Source organism: Rhipicephalus microplus, chromosome 9, assembly GCF_043290135.1.
Source record: "Rhipicephalus microplus isolate Deutch F79 chromosome 9, USDA_Rmic, whole genome shotgun sequence".
NCBI lineage: Eukaryota > Metazoa > Arthropoda > Arachnida > Ixodida > Ixodidae > Rhipicephalus > Rhipicephalus microplus.
Genome location: NC_134708.1, coordinates 49,094,969 through 49,116,533, shown reverse-complemented (window position 1 = coordinate 49,116,533; position 21,565 = coordinate 49,094,969). Strand labels below are relative to the sequence as shown.

Below are 21,565 nucleotides of genomic sequence, written 5' to 3'. Positions count from 1 at the left end.
GGACCGACAGAGAACGGATTTGGGGTACGTAGGCTAGGGTGCGTAGTTTTGTTCAGCGGGTCACAAGCGTTACTGCCGGGTTAGCTGGGGTCTCAACCTTAAAACCTTCTGGCTCGTATAAAGGTTTTACAACCTTTGTAGTTTGAGAATTTGTTGTTCACGCATGTCGCTTTGTAAACGATGCAAAATCGCAATTGAAACGAGGCTGCTAAACAAAAGGGGTGTAATAGTATGGAAATCTGGGCAAGTTGTTTATGAAAACATCATTGGAAACATTTTGGCGCTCAAACAACAAACAAAAAGGAACGAAAGGTGAGAAGACAGAAGGGCGTGAACTCACAACGGTGTAACACTTTATATGTACGCCATGTGAAGTACCGGTGTTCACATTGAAATATGGGGTTGATTCATTCATGTGTGTTTCATTGCAGCAGATCCAGGCAGAATGTGCCGTTTTTAGCTATGTCTTTATAGCACACACTGCGTAGGCACATAAAAAAAACATTTGTAGGTATTGTCTTCATACAAGACTTTATTATGGTCTTTTTATCACAGGATGGTTTATTTGTAGACGAGTCAGTCATAATCCCTCTTTACAAAGATTAAGAAAAACTTGCTGGCACGTTTGCTCGCTAACTAACTAACTAACTAACTAACTAACTAACTAACTAACTAACTAACTAACTAACTAACTAACTAACTAACTAACTAACTAACTAACTAACTAACTAACTAACTAACTAACTAATTAACTAACTAACTAATTAACTAACTAACTAATTAACTAACTAACTAACTAACTAACTAACTAACTAACTAACTAACTAACTAACTAACTAACTAACTAACTAAGTAACTAACTAACTAACTAACTATTAACTAACTAATTAACTAACTAATTAACTAACTATTAACTAACTAACTATTAACTAACTAACTAACTAATTAACTAACTAACTAACTAAACATTAAATCAATTCATACAACAACAACAACAACAACAACAACAACAACAACAACAACAACAACAACAACAACAAACCGTTTGCGCGAAGGGTGTTGGGGCATCCGGATGAAGCGCGAGCGGCGTGGACAGTACCACCAGCATGATCGCGTGCACCGCCAGGGCTAGCATCAGGTTGCGATGCACTCTCGTTCTGGGACACTCCAGAGACCTGCAGTTGTGATCACCATGCAAATCATTACCGATTGACTCTAAACCGTACCCGATATGGAAAGGCTTCGCAATCGTATCTACTATATTCCCTTCTGAAGGCACACCATTGAAAAAGAAAAAAAAGTTTCAGTTCCTGAATTTGTTCGTTACATTACTTGGTGCCCAGCATAGATGGGGGACGACGTGCTGCCGGGTCGTCTGAGCCTCGATGAGATTGCCCACCACCGTCCGCGATAACTGACGCACCGCTACGGAGGTGGAACCTTTATGGTTTCGCAGACTGTAGGGCACAACGAACTTCTCCTTACGTTTCACGAAATTACGGCTCGTTACAGATAGGAGGGGTGAAGTTTTCCGCTTTCCCATCCCAAACATGAGTAGGGTAGAATCTTGTATGCTCCGGAAGCTTCAGGCACGTTCGTACCCATCGAGAGGTTTCCTTGGCAGTCTTGTCACAGAGATCACACAGAGATAGATCCTCACTGACTGGATTGCGGAGAAGGATTCTGTACCTTAGCCCACATGCTTTGGTAGTGCTCCGTGTTACAGGACTTCAAGGACAGCGAGGAATGGCAGAAGGCTGTCACGAGCTCCAGACTAGAAGACCAGTTCAAGGCAGTCCAAAAAGCCCGTGAGAGAGCAGAGAGGCATGACCTCCAGGCTCCAACATGAGATTAGCTGACAGCAAGCCAGTGGTATTTTGTAGTATTGCGTTTGCTGGATCCTGAGAATCTCAACAAAGTTCCTTGTCTGTCTTTGTCAAGCTCTTTGAATTTTGAAATTTTAATGTCGTAAGATGTAATCTCAGCCGCAACGGCCACAATTTCAATGGAGGCGAAAATGCTCGCGGCACGTGTACTTAGATTCAGGTGCACGTCACAGCACTCCAGGGGGTCGAAATTTCCAGAACTCTCCACTAAGGCGTCTCTCATACACATATGGTGCTGTTGGGGCATGAAACCTTATAACTTATAATTAAACTTTGTAGTTTTGCATATACCAACGCCAAACTAGGGTTCAGAAGCGCGCCGTAGTCGAGAACTCCACAATAATTTGTGGTTAGTTAACATTCACCGATGTTAGAGTTGAAGCCCGGGAAAGTCAGTAAGCATTCACTCTGAAAGGATGAGTGTGAAAACATGGACACAGAAAACAAGTCGATACCCCACAAACGGTGACCAACAACGGAACTTATTTGTCGGCGTTTTGTGGCATCTTCAATGATTTATTGTGACCGTGTTTGCACACCCAGCCATTCTGAATCAATACAAACCTGTTATTTTAACACTTTGTGACTCTCTGTTAACATGATATGGATCGATTCGAAAGCGTTAACAGCACATAAGAGTCAGAGGAACTGCACAAAACAAAGAGATGCAAAGAGCGCTGTCGCGTTTCCTGATCTTGTACGCTCTGTTAATACTTTATAATGAATAAACGGTCGTTTTTTTTTATTTCGCACCACCTTGTAATCATAGGACGGTAAATTAACTCATGACTCGACCAACTCAGATTCAGATCGATTCGTGAGTATGAGTCTGAGTGAGACCAGGTGAGTATTATTTCACTGAGTTTGAGTCCAAGTGAATCCCAAGCCCGAAATGTATTTCTTGAGTGAATCTGAGTGAGCTGAAATTTTTTTTTTCCGATCTATGCTCGTAATAAGGGCGTCGGGGCCAGTCATCGAACCCACTGCTAAAGTGTTGCATTCTTACGAACGCAACACTTTAGCAGAGGGGGCTAATTTACAATTGGGGCTAGTTGGTGCGTTTTCACGTTTTGATGTGCTGCCAGGTATAATGCACGCAGGGTATAATGCCCATTGTAGTGTGAGACGCAAGCTGTAGAGCGATGCTTGTTTTATGCCTGCAAAGCAGAGCGTTTCGGTCGACGCGCGCATCCAAGTCTTACCTGAAGTAGCAGAAAATGAACATGCTGGCCGAGAGGAAAATGAGTGACAGTAGGGAGAACAAGAGCAAGATGTAGACGACCGCCAGGGAGACAGCTGAACTGCTCTGCTGACCGGACTGCAAGGAGTTGAGAGAGTATAGATAGATAGATAGATAGATAGATAGATAGATAGATAGATAGATAGATAGATAGATAGATAGATAGATAGATAGATAGATAGATAGATAGATAGATAGACAGATAGACAGACAGACAGACAGATAGACAGATAGACAGACAGACAGACAGACAGACAGACAGACAGACAGACAGACAGACAGACAGACAGACAGACAGACAGACAGACAGACAGACAGATAGATAGATAGATAGATAGATAGATAGGAAAAGAAAAATTGCTTATGAAAATTAATAACACAAGAATCATGTGGTAACGCGTGAACGCCCAGTTGCACGTTATAATTACACACCTCAGCCCTCTCTAACTGAATAGTATTCTTTAATTAACGCCGAATAACCAACGGAAATTTTCGCTCAGATATAAATACGCCTCCGGTTACTTCTCTACACCAGCAACTGTAAAACACTCGGAGAATGTACGTAATTCTCATTCCGTTACCCTTCTACGCACAAAATAAAAACAAAAAACGGTGAAATTGTTGACCTATAGTAAAGCAGTGGTACACTAAGCACACAGCATGACCATTGAGATTACTAACTTGGAGATGTACAATTCAATGCGAATTAAACGTCACGTCCAAGTTTTCACATTTTGCAACAAATTCTTCCGCGTACATATGACATCTGTTAACCCTTTGCCAACACGTTTTTTCGGTACGTCTATAGTTTTTATGTGGTGTGGCGTGAACGATGTACTTTTACGACAACAGTTACTAACAGTTGCCGCCATTACGGTTGCTCGTTCTCACCTGCTGATTGATCAAACCGAGACACTCGGTGTAGTTGGTCCAGTTTCCCCAGAGCCAGTTGCCGTCATCTCCGCACACACGGTAGGCGTAGAGGCCTGGAAAAGCACGAGGTTGAGGCACAGTTGTCATCGGAAGTCCAAAGAGAAAAAGAAAAACATTGTGCGTAAGCTCAGCTGAGAAAAGAAGCGGGACTTTCTGGGCAGAAAAATAAACGAACTTGGGGTACACTTGGTAATAGCGTTTGAAAGTGGACATCAAGTTGGACCGTGGATACCAAGGTTGACATCTGGGCACATTGTTATTTTATGGTTAAGAATAGTAATAGCGCACTAAAAACGAGGTGTTTGTGTGTGCCTTCTTTGTGTACTCGTTATTAGTGAGCTATTATTGTTCTGAACCGTTTAACCTGTGGACACTTCAACTATTTCGTCACCAACCTGCACTACAGACACAAAGAATATTTTTTTTTTGAATAAGTCGACTCTTTTCTCGCCCTCTTTCATCTCGCTCTCCCGTTCCCACATGTAGAGACGCGAAACCGGCTATACTGGTAACGTCTATTCTATGGTAATGGTTGACCTCCCTCCCTTTCCTTCTCTTCGCACCCAAGCGACCGAAGCACTGTGGCTGATCACCTCAGTGACTGAAGACATAGTCCCGCTCTTGCTCTCGGCAACGTCATCTGCAGGCGGGGTCAAAGGTCGCCCGGCTCATGGCTTCAGTTTGGAGTGCACGCTCATTTGTGAAGGCTTGTGTAGATCCGCGTTTTAGAAAAGAATGCCGCTGACTGGAAAGTTGTAACAGACTTTTGTGGTCAACCTGGCAAAAAAAAAAGGAACTTGCACTAAGCTGCGCAAAGATTGACACAGCGAAGCTGGACGTGTCTCTGGCTTATCTCAGATCTTCGTCATGAAGCACGGGAATCACAATGGTGGCGGTGATTGGATCCAGCGTACTTGGCCGTAGAAGCGGCAATGGCTACGAGCGGATCCTGCCTATACGATCAAAGCTTGCCACCCCACAGTGTGTAAACATTGCTGTCCCTGAGCCACGGTGAGAGAAACTGCGGCGGTTACGGCAACTGCTCGGCTACATTTAGCCGAGGGAGCGCGCAAGTGTAGTGGTGTCGTTGGCAACGATGCAGTAGGTGTTTTTGTGTTAACCGACGTCTTACTTCGAGCTCTAGCAGTGTCGCTTTTCGAACTCGTAATTATAAAGACTGTATAAACAGTAGCTACTACGAGTCGGTTTCTGCATGTAATTTTCGTGTAGGCGTTGTCGAACGAGGTGCGGATTCCACTGTTTCAATTCCTGCAAGGCAGCTGCTATAGGAGTACACCTTATTGAAAATTATATTGGAAATGTCCATTGCCACAGAAAAAGTTAATAGAATTTATGGAACAAACAGAATGTCCCCTGACTGAAATAATACTGATACACTTACAAGGACTCGGCGGAACGAACGCCCATTAAATGATACCCCAAGTTATGCTAGCGCAGGCATGAACAGCTGCATGTCGCACTTTCCCGGAGGCAACGGGACGACGATTCAATGAAATGAACTTTGCAGAAGCCGCCATTGTCATATTTGGTTGTCAGTTCAACAATGGCTTGGAAGTGCTACAGCAACCACGAAGGTGATCGGCCACTGTAATGGCCGTTCTGGTTCGTTATCGGCAGCCCAGGTTCTTTCATCCAAACAGTAAGACCTGAGGGGGTTTTTACGTCCCCGTCGTGATGCTATTAAACGAATATCAGGATGCTAGCTATAAAATGATAAACCTGGTGTAATTTGCTTTACGCTCACGAGATATAGAATATTGGACATTCCACGGTTACGTAAATGCCACCATACAGAGGATAGTTGGAACAAAGAAGGCATCATATAAACAGCAGCCTCACTGTTATCACAAGGCTTAGCACAACAAGATTCAAAGGGAGCAAATCTTGAAGCGTCCATCTATAATGAACTCTCGGTTTGAGCCACCACTAACTGATGCGAGCCCAGCGAGTTGCACACCACCTGTTTATGGTCCTTCCGCAATGCCATCTTGATGTGATGAGGCTTTCACAACTTTCGTCACAATTGAGAGGAACGGAATGGGCTTCAACGTGAATGACCTCGCAGGGATCCGCCTTTCGCCGCGTGAATCGTAGAGGCCGTGCGTTAACACTGATTATGTGATCGCGTTAGCCCTCAAATTAGGCCTAATGCAGCTCCCCGCTCAACGCACTAGCGAAGGTCGGTGGCATTGCCTGCCTCATTCTCAAGCATCTGGGACATGCTCATATAAAAAGAAAGACTTGTCAGGTTCGTTTAAGTGTTTTATGACTTCACAATTCGTCCAATTTCTTTCGGATAACGCCAGTGCTATGCGGGAGTGGTTCGTCAATGTGGTTAAGAACTCGACAACGCCACGGTTTGCCACTTTCTCGAGCAACTGAATGCACTCCACCGAAATGGACACGTCCGTTAGATGGGCATTTCGAGAGTGACTCTCCTGGACATCGGGCCTATGTGAATGCCTTTAACTTTTGTGTAGTGCCACCATGGCGTACGCGTCAGCCCATTGGCTTACAATTATTTTGTCTCTTTCTCTTCTCTTTCCCCTCTCTCTCATCTTTATACTCTTCCTTCCTATTACCCCAGCGTAGGGTAGCAAACCGGGGATGTGCTTGGTAACCTCTCTGCATTCTCTCTTGTCCTTCCTTCCACTGGACATCACCCCTGCGAACACCATCTGTGGAACTTGATCGTAAGCGAACATTTTTTTCCCAAGGACACATTTAAAAAAAATGATTCTAATGCATTTGAACGCGACTGGCATTGTATTATTTATGTTCTTCGTCGGTGTACTGAACTTCGCCCGCTCGCGTCCGAACGCTGTTTTTAAGTGCCTCCGTGATCGCCATACCTTTGACGTAAAGACGGTGTCATGTGATGACGTCGCATGATGACGTCAAGAACTTTTGGGGTGTATGACGTCATTTTATTGATTGATATGTGGGGTTTAACGTCCCAAAACCACCATATGATTATGAGAGACGCCGTAGTGGAGGACTCTGGAAATTTTGACCACCTGTGGTTCTTTAACGTTCACCCAAATCTGAGCAGACGGGCCTACAACATTTCCGCCTCCATCGGAAATGCAGCCGCCGCAGCCGGGATTCGAACCCGCGACCTGCGGGTCAGCAGCCGAGTACCTTAGCCACTAGACCACCACGGCGGGGCTGGTGTATGACGTCATGAGGACGCCAGATGGCAATATAATGATGTATATAATGTGTATAATTTTTGTTTCCCTCATCTCGCCACCGATGTTTCTATATTACAAAACCAACCTATATTCTAAATGACCCACCAGGTTTAAAGGGGCACTAAAGTCAAATAATAACTTACGTGAGAGTGAAAGCTCAATGTATGACAACATCGAAAACGACAATATTATCAGCAACAGTGTCCTACTTACCAAGAAATTAAGGTGAATGCAAAAGAACACAAGCGCCGCAGTAGGACATTTTCAAAATGATCCTGATGACATCAGACGGACCGCCTACAATTGATCACTAGTAATCGATCAACTGCACTAATTAAAGAGCCTTCCATGCATCAAGAGAGGTAATAAAATGCTGCTTGTTCGTTTCTGTATGATTCATGGAAAAAAGAACTGCCGGACGACACGGTGGGGAATGGTGCGAGTGGCTCAAAAATTCAATTTTCGCGTGGTTAAACTGGACAGGTCGTGCTATCTAGCGGGGCGCAGTTGAACCAAAACACGTGCGCCAACTTAGAGCCAATGACACGAAATTGATCAATGGCCGTCGTTGCTGGTGTGGCTCCCGCTGCTTTCGTTCTGTCTACTAGTGTCGGCGACCACGCAGTAAAGCCGGGCAACGTTGGGCATGGCAACAGTGACGTGTGTCGTCCGCTTATTGAGGCGGGTAATTTGAAGTGCGCTACCCCGATGAGGGACACTGAAACGTGATTTTATTTCAAAATAAGCCCTTCCTTAGAGGAAAAGTAACACTACGAGGTTTCTGGACCGCTATTTAAACATTTAAGGTCGAGTTAATAGTTGCCTTTAGTGTCCCTTTAAGTAAAAACGATTTCCATTGCGTGGTGTGATATACGAAACAAGAAGGGACTTCATACCCGAATAACTGGCCAATGCGAAGAGCAAATTGCAGTTATTAAACGTAATAGGAAAATTTTATTTCTGTATTCACAATATACAGAAAGAGTGTGAAAGTAAGGGTAAAAGCCGCCTGCGCCGGCTTGAGAAAACTCCATTACGCCCATTATGCCACCCACATGATATGCTCCATTACGCCCAAAATACTAAGTGGATCTCTTAGGCATTGACTTGAGCCGTCGTTAAGGTGAAAGCCATTGTCTGTTTCTTCTAACTGTATGTATTAATGCTGCCACGTTGGTCTTCGAAAGCTTACCGCACCTAACATAGTTTTGCACTGCCGCGAAGATCGGAGGCACCACACCTGATTTTGCATTGGCTCCGTGATCGAACGACCTTTGACCAAGCTAGTTGCAACGTGATGGCGTCATCACGTGACCTCAAGGTCACGTCGCAATCACGTACCCTATTTGGGTGATCTGTGACGTCATCGTAACGGATTCCCGTGGGGGTCTTTTGCATGACTCGATCATATCCGAGGCCATAAGATGTCGACACGGTGAAACGCTGATGGAAATTTAGCGTTTGATGACAGATGTAAGGCTCCTGGCTTGAAATACTAATTTTTAAATGCCGTCATTCGACCTACTGGTGCGATTGACCTCAGGTGCAAAAGAAAACATTCTCAAGTGGTCTGAGGGGCATTTTCTCTAGAATTTCTGGGTACGAATGGGCTGCCTCTACTTTGCTGCTAAATGCTTGCGGAGGAGGTGAGCCACGTTCCATATTAAAATAATTAACAGCGGGGAAAGAACGATGCAGAACTACACAAATTTCTGAAAGTTAATTCGAGCGCGAACACACGACACAATCACTCATGTCGTGTGTTCGCGCTTGAATTAACTTTTGGAAGTGTTGTACCAGCTATCCCAACAACAAGTTCTTTTAGTACTACACAGAAAAGCGCCTCTGTTCTGTGCCGTTCTTATTCTGTCTCTCCCTCTTATCACGTTGTTAATTCTATATTCTATTCTATAGGTTTCATATAATTAGCCCAGCTCCTACAAGACGAAACCGATTAGAAAACAGTACGCCATCTTGTGCTTTACTCCGGCATCACGAAGCTGATGCTAATATTTATTTTAAGAACACTTCTTTCTTCGAGCATAGTATAAGGCTTCCTCACTGAAAAATAAAGCTATGAAGCCAAGCGATTATTTAGGAGCGATAATTCGCGGCTGCAAGGTCTGATCTGCCGCACTTATAGCTACCGGTGACTTATGCGAAAAATAATAAAAAAAAAAAGACTTCTCAGCTGAGTGTCCACGTTTTTCGAAACATTCTTCCGTCCGTCCAAAAATGTGTTGCCGTTATCGGCACTGCTGGCGAGGCTACAGATTCACCTTCAACCAAGTTCTTTTTTTTTCTTCTTGTTACTTCTGTACTGCTACTTCCCTTTGTCTCCATCCTTGCCTCCATCCTCATCTCCATCTAACCCCTTTTTTTCGGGCTCAGTTTTCTCAAATGTCGTTATCCTACCGTGTCATCGTGTCCTCTTTATGACGTCGCCTCGCACTTTCATCCAATAGGCACCCACCGTGCCTACAGCGCGAGAAGTATAGACACAGCTTCATCTCGTCTCCCCTTTACCCTTCCTACATTCTGCTCTTTTTTGTTTTTGCGATTTCTCGCGCGGCAGGCGGAAGCAGCCCGAGCTACACGTGATCACGTCGGCCCTAACCCCCAATAGGCGCGTCTCCGTTTAGCATTCGTACGTCCAGTTACGCGGGGGCACAATTAATTCCGCTCCAGGGAGTGAACAGGCGAAGCAGTAGAAAAGGCCGGTGGTAGATCCAACCTCTCATTAACGGCCAACGCGTTGGCCGCCTCGACGGAAGCGAAAGGAATCGGTGAGATTGGCTTGTATAAGAAAGCCGATTCAATCGAACGAGACTCGACCTCGGTGCTTTGACTCGCCCCGTAATGAGTCGCGCTCAAGTTCGCGCTTGAGCTAGCGGAAGAGAAGAGAGGTAGTGTTCGTTCTCTGCAGTATGGGCTATCTGCGACCTACAGTCCGTTAATGAGTAGTTAGTGCGACGTTTCACCGGAGCACCGAGGGGCGCAATTAGCGCGACACAACGGCACGTCTTCGGAAGGCATACGTTAGAGTTAGTTGGTAATCCCCGATGAAACACGACAGTCTGGCGACCGCAATAGAGGGGCAGCGAGAAAAAAAAATGCAAATTCCGTTTTATATAGGGACACAGATCGACATACATTACGCAGGTAACACGTCTGCTAGTAAAACTTACAATATTAGTCTTTAGTCGGAAATCTTATACGCAATTTACATTTTATACGTCCGTTGTCGGTGGCGCACACACACACACACACACACACACACACACACACACACACACACACACACACACACACACACACACACACACACACACACACACACACACACACACGCGCGCGCGCGCGCGCGCGCGCACGCACGCACACACACAAACACATTCATTGTTCGCGAAAGAATATATGAGCCAACTTTCATGCCATGCATATAATTAGCGATGCCAGTTAAGTAATGGCGATAAGGCACGTACGAACAAAAAATCGTCCTAGATTCGACCTTGAAGTGTGTTATTTTTCGTTCTCCGAACCAAGTTAGTTCTCGAACACTCTTTGACGCACCGCAAAGTGCACTGCGCGTCGGAGTCGGAAAATTTTCACAAGGACAATAATCATGGAAGTGTCTCCGTAAACATGCGACTGCCTCCAATTTCCGTATTATAACGACGCCTTAAAGGGCCCCTAAACATCCTCCGAAAATATGAAGAACGAGTGCGTCATTCTCTCCCGGCGTTTCCCTTCTCTGTGGCGCAGTTCGTGACGCCAGCTGTTTGTTCACGTGACGTCAGGATGGAATAAGCTCTCGATTGGTCAATATACGGGAGATATCTGTTGTGAAATGTCCCCGTACGGCTCAATTTGTCATGCAGCTGCATGCCCGTTCTGCCTTGTTGTTGTTGCTTTCCTTTGAACATGGCTCGTATCCATTGCAGGAGATCGGCCTAGTATAATATGAAGTTTCCCGATACTTTCCGCGTTGCTTGATTCTTAAAATCGCTAGTTACTTAATTATGATTTGAAGCGTTGAATGAGAATTTGAAAATATGTAGTGCACACACACAATTTAGCAAGAGCATCGTTTAGCCTCATCGATGCATTCCTCAACAGCGAATAAAACATCCCTGTGGCTGTACCGCATTGTAGAGGCTCCAAAATAAGGAACAACAGGTTCTGATAATTGCAGGCCCTATTTTCGAAGATGTGGAGCCAGTATTCTTTACTTTGTTAAGGCGTTTATTAGCCGGCAACGAGCGAGAATATGCAATGGCGACAGTCACAGCAAAGCACGGGCTCTCAGCGCGAGCGGCGTCCTTGTTGGGTAGCCCCACTAGAAGGTACGCAAGAGTTCGACCCATTTCATAGTTCGGAGGCTTCGCTACAATTACCCCGGGGTCGAAGAGGGAGCCGCCTGGCGACCTAACAGCTTGTTATTATTAGCGGGTCATAATAAGCCTTCAGGCGCTCCACGTTGACGATGTCTCGCCCACGGCGGCGCATGTCCGAAGATATTTCAACGGGTTCGATCAGATAGTTGACGGGTGAGGTGCGCTCGATGACACGGAAGGGGCCTTCGTATTTGGGACGTAGTTTGGAAGAGGGGCCAGCGGCAGAGGTCGGGGTCGAGAGCCATACAAGCGCACCAGGAAGGAACATGGGCTCAGAAGTGGTGGAGCCATCACGGATACTCTTCTGCCGCTTTTGATCTTGCATCGTAAAAGTCTTGGCAAGCTCGCGACACTCTTCAGCAAGCCTGACTGTCTCGGAAATAGGTGTACACTCAGATGGATCCGGCGTGTACGGGAGTATCGTGTCCATGGTGTGTGACGGGTGCCTTCCGTACAGCAAGTAGAAAGGTGAAAAACCAGTCATGCTCTGAGGGGCGGTGTTGTAGGCGTAGGTGACGAAGGGCAGTATATTATCCCAATTAGTGTGGTTGGCAGCGACGTACATAGAAAGCATGTCGCCAAGGGTGCGGTTAAAGCGTTCGGTGAGGCCATTCGTCTGTGGGTGGTAAGCAGTAGTTTTGCGGTGGACAGAATGGCACTCCGTCAGAATGGTTTCGACGACTTCCGACAAGAAGACACGGCCTCGATCGCTGAGAAGCTCTTGGGGTGGTCCGTGGTGCAGTATAAATCGATGCAGCAGGAAGGACGCAACATCGTGCGCAGCAGCCGCAGGGAGAGCGGCGGTTTCGGCGTATCGCGTTAAATGGTCAACGGCAACGATGGCCCAGCGGTTACCAGCCGACGTCAGAGGAAGTGGTCCATACAAATCGATACCTACGCGCCCAAAGGGACGGTCAGGGCAAGGTAACGGTTGTAGACTGGCGTGCGACATGTGGGCTGACGGTTTACGGCGTTGGCAAGTGAGGCAAGAGCGAACAAACTGCTGCACATAGCGGTACATCCCGCGCCAAAAGTAGCGTTGTCGAATGCGATGGTAGGTTTTGAATACCCCAGAGTGCGCGCATTGCGGATCAGAATGGAATGATTCACATATCTCTGACCGCAGACTGCGGGGTATCACGAGTAACCACTGCCGGCCGTCGGCGTCGTAATTGCGTCGGTGTAGGAGGCCGTCACGAATGGCGAAATGGCGAGCTTGACGACGCAATGCACGCGTGGATGGCGTTGCGGATGGATCAGAGAGCATGTCGATTAGCGGGCCGATCCAATTATCCTTTCGCTGTTCGGTAGCGATGATGTCAACATCAATGGCAGAAACAGCAGCCGAGGATACTGAGCAGAGCACATCACCTTCAGGCAGAGGGGAGCGCGAGAGGGCGTCGGCGTCAGCATGCTGGCGTCCGTTGCGGTACAGCACGCGGATATCGTAGTCTTGTAAGCGAAGAGCCCAACGGGCGAGACGGCCTGAGGGATCCTTCAATGATGAAAGCCAGCATAGTGCATGATGGTCGGTGACGACATCGAATGGGCGACCATACAAATAAGGTCGAAACTTTGTAAGAGCCCAGACGATCGCCAGGCACTCTTTCTCCGTGACGGTGTAGTTTTTCTCGGCTCTCGTGAGCGTACGGCTTGCATATGCTACGACATATTCTGGGAAACCGGGTTTTCGCTGCGCCAGGACAGCGCCGAGGCCTACACCGCTGGCGTCCGTGTGCACCTCCGTTGGGGCTGTAGGGTCGTAGTGGCGTAGAATGGGAGGCGACGTCAACAAATGGCGGAGCTTCGCGAACGCGTCGTCGCACTCGGATGACCACGAATTGAAGGGCACGTTGCTTCCAAGGAGCTTCGTCAGCGGTGATATGATCGTGGCGAAATTTCGTATGAAGCGTCGGAAGTATGAGCACAGGCCCACGAAACTACGCAGTTCTTTGACAGATGCAGGTTTGGGGAATTCGGCCACGGCCTGAAGCTTGGCAGGATCAGGAAGAATGCCGTCTTTGGACACGACGTACCCCAGTATGGTGAGTTGCCGTGCTGCAAAGCGGCACTTTTTCAGATTTAGTTGTAAGCCGGCATTGCTCACACGTGCGAAAACTTCTTTCAGACGTTGGAGATGCGTGGAGAAATCCGGAGCAAAGACAATGACATCGTCGAGGTAACACAAGCACGTGTACCATTTCAAGTTGCGCAGAATGGTGTCCATCATGCGCTCAAAGGTCGCAGGTGCATTACATAGACCAAACGGCATGACGTTAAACTCGTACAAGCCGTCTGGCGTGACGAAGGCGGTCTTTGGTCGAGCGTCGTCAGCCATGGGTACTTGCCAGTACCCCGAGCGCAGATCGAGAGAAGAAAAAAAATCGGCTCCATGAAGGCTGTCAATCGCGTCATCGATGCGTGGCAGTGGATAAACATCCTTGCGAGTGATCTTATTGAGCCGTCTGTAGTCTACACAGAACCGCACAGAACCGTCTTTCTTCGCAACAAGAACAACAGGAGACGCCCATGGACTGTCGGAGGGCCGAATAACGTCGCGTCGGAGCATATCGTCAACCTGATCATTAATTACTCGACGTTCAGCAGGCGACACGCGATATGGACGTTGCCGTAAAGGTGGATGGGCACCAGTGTCGATGCGATGCGTAACAACGGACGTGCGACCGAGAGAACTTCGCCCGACATCGAAAGAAGAACGATATTCTTGTAACAGGTCCAGAAGTTGGGAACGCTGTGCGGCCGTAAGGTTGTCAGCGATGGAGGGGCCAAATACATCAGCAGACGACGAATCAGAAGTGGAAACAGCATTGATGGTACACGACCCGGGAGCGCGCGTGTCATCGGGTACGACCAGGACTTGTGCGTCGTCGACTGGTTCCACTCTGCCGAGACATTCCCCTCGAAGCAAGGTAACAGCGTACGGGAACGGGTTGGTTACAAAAATAGCAGTGTTGCCCTGGTTGACCTGCACGGTCGCGAAAGGTACTAGCAACCCTTTCCTGCTGCAAGCGCGGTCAGATGGCGAAACAAGTCCAATGGTGTCGGAGAGACCAGCGCAGTAGACAGACACAGCCGTCGTCGAGTTTGGAGGCACTGTTGTATCGTCTCTCGTTAGAATCTTGCTCAGTGTCGGGGGACTGTCTTCTGGCGTCAAATGCGAGAAGGGTGAGAGCTCAATTTCGGCAGTGGCACAATGGATGACGGTGTCATGGCGGGAGAGAAAGTCACATCCCAGGATGACGTCATGAGAGCATGCCTGAATGACGATGAACTGGGCGACATACAGAACGTCCTGGATGACAACGCGAGCTGTGCACCCTGCTGTAGGATGAATCCGGTGCAAACTCGCAGTACGAAGGGATAACCCAGAAAGTGACGTCGTCACTTTTCGAAGTAAGCGGCAGAGTTTTTCGTCCATAACTGATACGGCAGCTCCAGTGTCAATAAGAGCCGATGCACAAACACCGTCCACAAGCACGTCAATGACATTCGAGGGGCTGCTCTGAGGGCTTTCACATTGCGATAGCGTCGCAGTCCTTGCCTCAGGGACTGCGACGACTAGTTTTCCCGCTCATGAGATGCCGCACTTGGCCGCATGGGAGACAGGGAACGGCGTCGTGGAGACGGTGATCTTCGAGATGGACCTGGGCGAGATCGAGGTGGCATAGACGGCGGTTCTTCGCGATAAGGACGGCTGAGTTGGCCAGCAACAGGTGAAGAAATTGAAGCCGTCTGTACGCGATGGCAATAACGGGCCACGTGACCGGCGTAACCGCAGGCAAAGCAGATGGGCCGGTTGTCGGGTGTGCGCCATCTGTTCACCGGGGTAGGTCTCACCCATGTCGCAAGGGCTGATGGACGGAACGGTGGCTGCATGGTGGGCTGAAGCTGAGGCTGAGGGGTTACGTCAACATACGTAGCGGGCATACCCGCTGCAACGGACGGAGGTCGTGCAGCAGCTTCAGCGTAGGTCAGAGGGGCGGGTGCTTGAACGACTTGGGGTGGCCTGGCGACCACTTGCGCGTAACTCAGGGACGCAGGAGCCGGAGGCTGTTGGGGGTGGTAAGCAGGCATTACCTCCGCTATTTCCTGTTCAATCGCTCGGCGGATGGGAGGGAGAAGGGTAGTAGCCGATTGTTGAACAGCAGGTTGGTGGGAAAAGGGCAGGAGGGAGAACTGACGCGCGATTTCCTCACGGATAAAGGACTTCAGTTCTGCCATCAACGCCACTTGGTCACAACTGGCCTCCAAGCCAGCAAGCGTTGCAGCTCGTGGTGGGGAGCGTCGGGTCATCGAACGCTGCCGGCGGAGCTCCTCGTAGCTCTGGCACAGTGTGATGACCTCAGCCACCGTGCCGGGGTTTTTGGCGAGCAGCATCGTGAAGGCATCATCGTCGATGCCTTTCATGATGTTTCGGATCTTGTCAGACTCGGACATGGTGTGATTGGATTTGTTGCATAGGTCCAGGACATCTTCAATATAGCTGGTGAATGACTCACCAGCCTCCTGAGCCCGTTCACGCAAGCGCTGCTCGGCTTGCAGCTTGCGAACAGCAGGGCGGCCGAAGACGTTGACGATTGCGGTCTTGAAATCGGACCAGGTGGCAAAATCGGACGCGTGGTTGTTGTACCACAAACTGGCGACACCGGCAAGGTAAAACACCAAGTTTGTCAGCTTGCCGTCCTCGTCCCATTTGTTGGGGACGCTCACGCGGTCGTAAATGGCGAGCCAGTCCTCCACGTCAGTGCCATCAGCGCCAGTGAAGATGGGTGGATCGCGGATTCTGGGGACACCGGGACAAGGGGGTGGCATTGGAGGAGGCGTTTGCTGAGAAGCGTCTTGGTACATAGTAGATGGCAGGGTACGTGATCGTAGCTCCAAAGGCATAGACAGGGATCGCAGCACTCTCCACCAAATTGTTAAGGCGTTTATTAGCCGGCAACGAGCGAGAATATGCAATGGCGACAGTCACAGCAAAGCACGGGCTCTCAGCGCGAGCGGCGTCCTTGTTGGGTAGCCCCACTAGAAGGTACGCAAGAGTTCGACCCATTTCATAGTTCGGAGGCTTCGCTACAACTTGAATGAATGGAAACGGTGACAAGATAATAAAAACGACAAATTGTTTCCTCTTAATTACAGTAAATTCACGTAAGTGAATTAAATAAACCCGATCTATGCAAGTAAAAATTGAAAGAGGTAACGCAGCAATGAGATTTCGTGATGGCAACTTCCATCACTTTTGAATTAGACAGATCGTGACACCAGGGAAATAACAAGCCTGGCTTCGCGTGACAATCATGCGCAATAAACGGATTTCACTTCGTTTTTCTGCATTTGCGACCGCGCGAAAAGCGTATAGTCGAAAAGCGCGATCTCCTGACTGGTTCAAAGCTTAGTGCGGACATTGTTTTCTGAACAAATAAGTGGCGAGAAGATAGCACCTGTGTGAAAAGCATCGAAGGCTGGAAGGAAATCACACTCTCGGCCTTAAACTCGGTGTGGTTTAGGGGCTCTTTGTATGTTAAACCTGCCCAAAGTAGACATACTCTTTTACAATTTGAAGTGCACTATTACCTATCTCGGAGTTCTGCTCTCTTCCGAGGTTGTTGTACATTACTTTCGTTTTCTGCAGATTACTTTTAAGGCCCACCTCTCTGCTCTCCTTGTCTAACTTAGTAATCATGAGTTACAATTCGTACCCTGAGTTACTCAGCAATGCAATGTCATCAGCGAAGCGCAGGTTACTAAGGTACTCTCCATTAACTCTGATCCCCAACTGTTCTCAATCTAAGCGTCTGAAAACCTCCTGCAAGCACGCGGTGAATAGCGATGGGGAGATTCTGTCCCCCTGCTTTACACCCTTCTTGATTGGTATTCTGTTGATTTTTTTTATGAAGCACTATGGTAGCAGTTGATCCCCTGTATATTTCTTCCAGGATGTTTATATGTGCTTCATTGACGCCCTGATTCCGCAGTGTCTGCATGACTGCTGATATTTCTACTGAATCAAACGCCTTCTCGTAATCAATGAAGACTATGTATAGTGGTTGGTTATATTCTGAGCACTTCTCTATAACCTGATTGATAGTATGAATGTGGTCGATTGTTGAGTAGCCTGTTCGAAATCCTCCTTGTTCCTTTGGTTGATTGAATTCTGATGTTTTATTTACTCTGTTAGCAATTACCTTTGTAAATAGCTTGTATACTACAGAAAGCAAGCTGATCCGCCCGTACTTCTTCATGTCCTTGTCATATCCTTTCTGATGTATTAAGATGATGTTAGCATTCTTCCAAGACTCCGGTATTCTTCCCGTCAGTAGACACCTCGTAAACAGGGTGGCTAGTTTTCCTAGCACAATCGGCCCTCCATCTTTCAGCAGATCTAATGTTACCTTATCCTCACCAGCAGCTTGGCCTCTCTGCATGCTCTTCAAAGCTTTTCTGACTACTTCTATCATTACTGGTGGGGTGTCATCTGGGTTACTGCTAGTTCTTATAGTATTAAGGTCGTGGTTCCCGGCCACTGTACATATCTCTGTAAAACTCCTCCGCTATTTTAACTATCCTATCCATATCGGTAGTTATTTTGCCTTCTTTGTCCCTTAGTGCATACATCCGATTTTTGCCTATACCAAGTTTTTTCTTCACTGCTTTTACGCTTCCTCGTTTTTTCAGAGCGCGTTCAATTTTCTCAATGTTATACCTTCTTACATCAAATCACTTACGCCTATTAATCAACCTCGAAAGCTCTGCTAGTTCTATTTTGTCTGTTGTACTTGAGACTTTCATGATTCGACGCTTCTTAATCAGATTATTCGTTTCCTCGGAAAGCTTGCCAGTGTCCTGTCTAACTACCCTGCCTCCAACTTCCACTGCGCAGTATGTCTACTTAGGGTAGGTAGTAACCGCGGAGCAGAACCACGAGACTGAAGTAACTAGAAGAATAAGAATGGGGTGGAGCACATTTAGCAAGCACTCTCAAATTATGACAGGCAGATTGCCTCTATCCTTCAAGAGGAAGGTATATAACAGCTGTATCTTGCCGGTACTTAGCTACGGAGCAGAAACCTGAAGACTTACAAAGAGGGTTCCGCTTAGAGTGAGTATGACACAGTGAGCAATGGAAAGAAAAATGGTAGGTGTAACCATAAGAGACAAGAAGAGAGCAGAGTGGATTACGGAACAAACGGGGATTAAGGATATCACAGTTGAAATCAAGAAGAAAAAATGGACATGGTCCGGGCATGTAGCGCGTAGACAGGATGACCGCTGATCACTAAGTGTAACTAACTGGATTCCCAGAGAAGGCAAGAGGGTTATGGGGAGGCAAAAAGTTAGGTGGGCAGATGAAATGAAGAAGTTTGCGGGTTTAAAATGGCAGCAGCAAGCACAGGACCGAGTTGACTGGCGAAACATGGGAGAGACCTTTGTCCTGCAGTGGACGATGAAGACATGATGATGATGATGATGATGATGTTGTTGATGATGATAATGATGATGATGAAATACTAGGCTATCACTCCACCTCGAATTCTGAGAGATTTTTTGAAAAAAAGAAGGGCGAAAGTTCTCACTGACAGAGTCGGCTGAATGACCGTCGTTTAAATTACGATTAAGTCAACGCAGGCGTTGAGGGCACAGACACCGCAGTGTGCGGTGCAGTGAATCGAGTTCCCATAAAGCTGATTTGTCATTGGCAGGTGAAGAACACAGTCAGACCGGTCGCAAGATGAGAAAGAAGCACTAAATTGACGCATTTTTTTCACGCTTCGCCCAGTCTGCTGTAAAACGAAATTGGCACCTCGCTAAAGAGCGCGCAGCCCAACAACGGACCCGTCTCGATCTCCTCGACAAATGCACAGCCCGCGAAGAACTGTACATCCCTGAATAGGCTCGTCGAACTGCATAGAGCCTGACTAGACTGCAGTCTCATATCCGGCAGTGTGGCAAAACGAGAACGAAGCTGCCGCCTGTCCGTATCCACGCTGAAACTCCTTTCAAACAGAAAGTTGGAGTGTGTGTGAAGGCACAAACGCCGTGCATGCGACCTATCATTCCGATTCGGCTCCCATATGCAAATCAATATCGCACATATGGCTGAACGTTGCGGATCATAAAAAAACAGCGAAACTTTACCGTCTTCTGTTCTTTTGAGGCCTTTTCAAAGCCACAGAGGGCGCTCACAGGCGACCCTTGCACCGTTACTATAGCAGTTCAGACGGGGCCATTCTTCTCTGTTCTTTAGGTGAATGGTATGTGCGGTACCGAAGCAGAGTTTAGAGCTCGGTCTAGTTTGTATTCCATCGTGAACTTGCGCGCAGTGCACAGACAAACATGAAAGGACGGAAGGAACGAGAGCGCTCGACTTTGTCATTCTTCTCTGTACTTTCGTCCCTGTCTGCGGTGGAAGCTTTTGTTGCACTCGGAGCATTGGAAGCTGTGAGTAATGCGCCTAGCGTAGAGCATGTGTATAAGGCGAGTCAACCTGTGGGCGAAAGCGTCGCAGTTCATCTTTCGAAACCCTGAGCGATAGATAAGCTGTCTATGTGAAATATATTTATAGGCGAATATTCTTGCTACTAATTTAAATGAAAAAGATAAACCTTGGCGATTCCTGCTGCACCACGTAACCATAGGCGTGGGCACGGGGGGGGGGGGGGGAGAGGTGGGGGCAGAGTCAGCCCCTTATATTACCATGATAGGGTGGGGGAGGGGGCAATTCGACCCTTCTCTCCCCCACCCTGAAAGAGAACACAGCACACGCTTATGCGCGTAACTTAGAACCGTCACGACAGCTCTGCAAAATGTTACAAAGCCAGCTTTAGGACTAACGAAGAAGTTTGTTCCACACTCGGTGAAATGTTTCAAGACCACTTTCTTTCGGAACAATGCTGACTTATTTCACCAGCTGAGATTGTGACTGTTTGTTTGAAAGCAAATCATGGACTCTTTTAACTCGCCCACCCCATAAAATAGCAAACGACTATTCCTGGACATTTTTCGTCGAGTTACATAAAAGAAACAATGTTTTTTGCGCACATGTTCTCTTTAATGAAATGTAAAATATGTGAGATGTCGGCTTCATATATGAGCAGGCATTCTAATAGGATAGGCAGGAGAAGAAGCACAGATTATTTGATTGTGAAAATGCTACACAAAGAAGGCCATCACATCATTGCAACGCACTAACAGAGCAGCCACACTTATTGCGCGGGGGACAAAAGTTATTTGACTGAGACAAAACAAAAATATGAGCTGATCGTGTAAACGTAGAAGTACAAATCTTATTTCGCATTACAGAAAATTTTGTGAATTCACTGTGTGCTAGGGCATGGCATTGTCGTCTGCATATTCAATCTCTGTTTGTCTATGATATATAACAGCTGCATCAAGCACCCGCAGGTAGAAACCTGGATCTTTACATAAAGGGTTCAAACATAATTGAGGACACCTCAATGAGCCAGGAAAAGAATGAAAGGTATTACTTTAGAAGACAAGAAGAGAACATATCACGTGTCAGTGAACACACTTTTAACGACATCGCCGAAATAAAGAAGTGCACGTGGACACGACATGCAGCGAGGAGGCAAAGTGACTGCTGCTCATTCAGAGTAATAGAATGGACTTGAAGAGAAGGCAAAAGCTCTAAGATAAACCATAAGTTGGATTGGTAGAGGACGTCAGGAAGTTAATTTGCTGGGATAGTGGTGTTGCCAACCAGCATAAGACTAGTGAACTGTAGAAACGCGGGACGTTCCTTTGCCCTGCGGTGTGTATGGTTAGGCTCATGATGATGAAGTCGGGGCATGACCATCGTCCAAGCACTTCTTGTGCGAAGAGAAGTGCGCTTATCTACAAACCTCAGACGACTTA

General features: G+C 47.3%; 1 protein-coding gene across 3 annotated transcripts in view; it reads right to left on the bottom strand.

The window, feature by feature from the left end:
- LOC119165005 (corticotropin-releasing factor receptor 1-like) overlaps positions 1-21,565 on the bottom strand; it is a 329,918-nt gene that overhangs the window by 39,582 nt on the left and 268,771 nt on the right. For 2 of the 3 annotated variants that reach the window (XM_075873607.1, XM_075873609.1), the window contains exons 3-5: positions 4,018-4,112; positions 3,089-3,204; positions 1,043-1,175 (exon numbers count right to left, since the gene is read on the bottom strand). In XM_075873607.1, coding sequence (XP_075729722.1) covers positions 1,043-1,175; positions 3,089-3,204; positions 4,018-4,112 — 344 coding nt within the window. The remainder of the gene's footprint in view (positions 1-1,042; positions 1,176-3,088; positions 3,205-4,017; positions 4,113-21,565) is intronic. The other variant, XM_075873608.1, reaches the window with a different exon arrangement.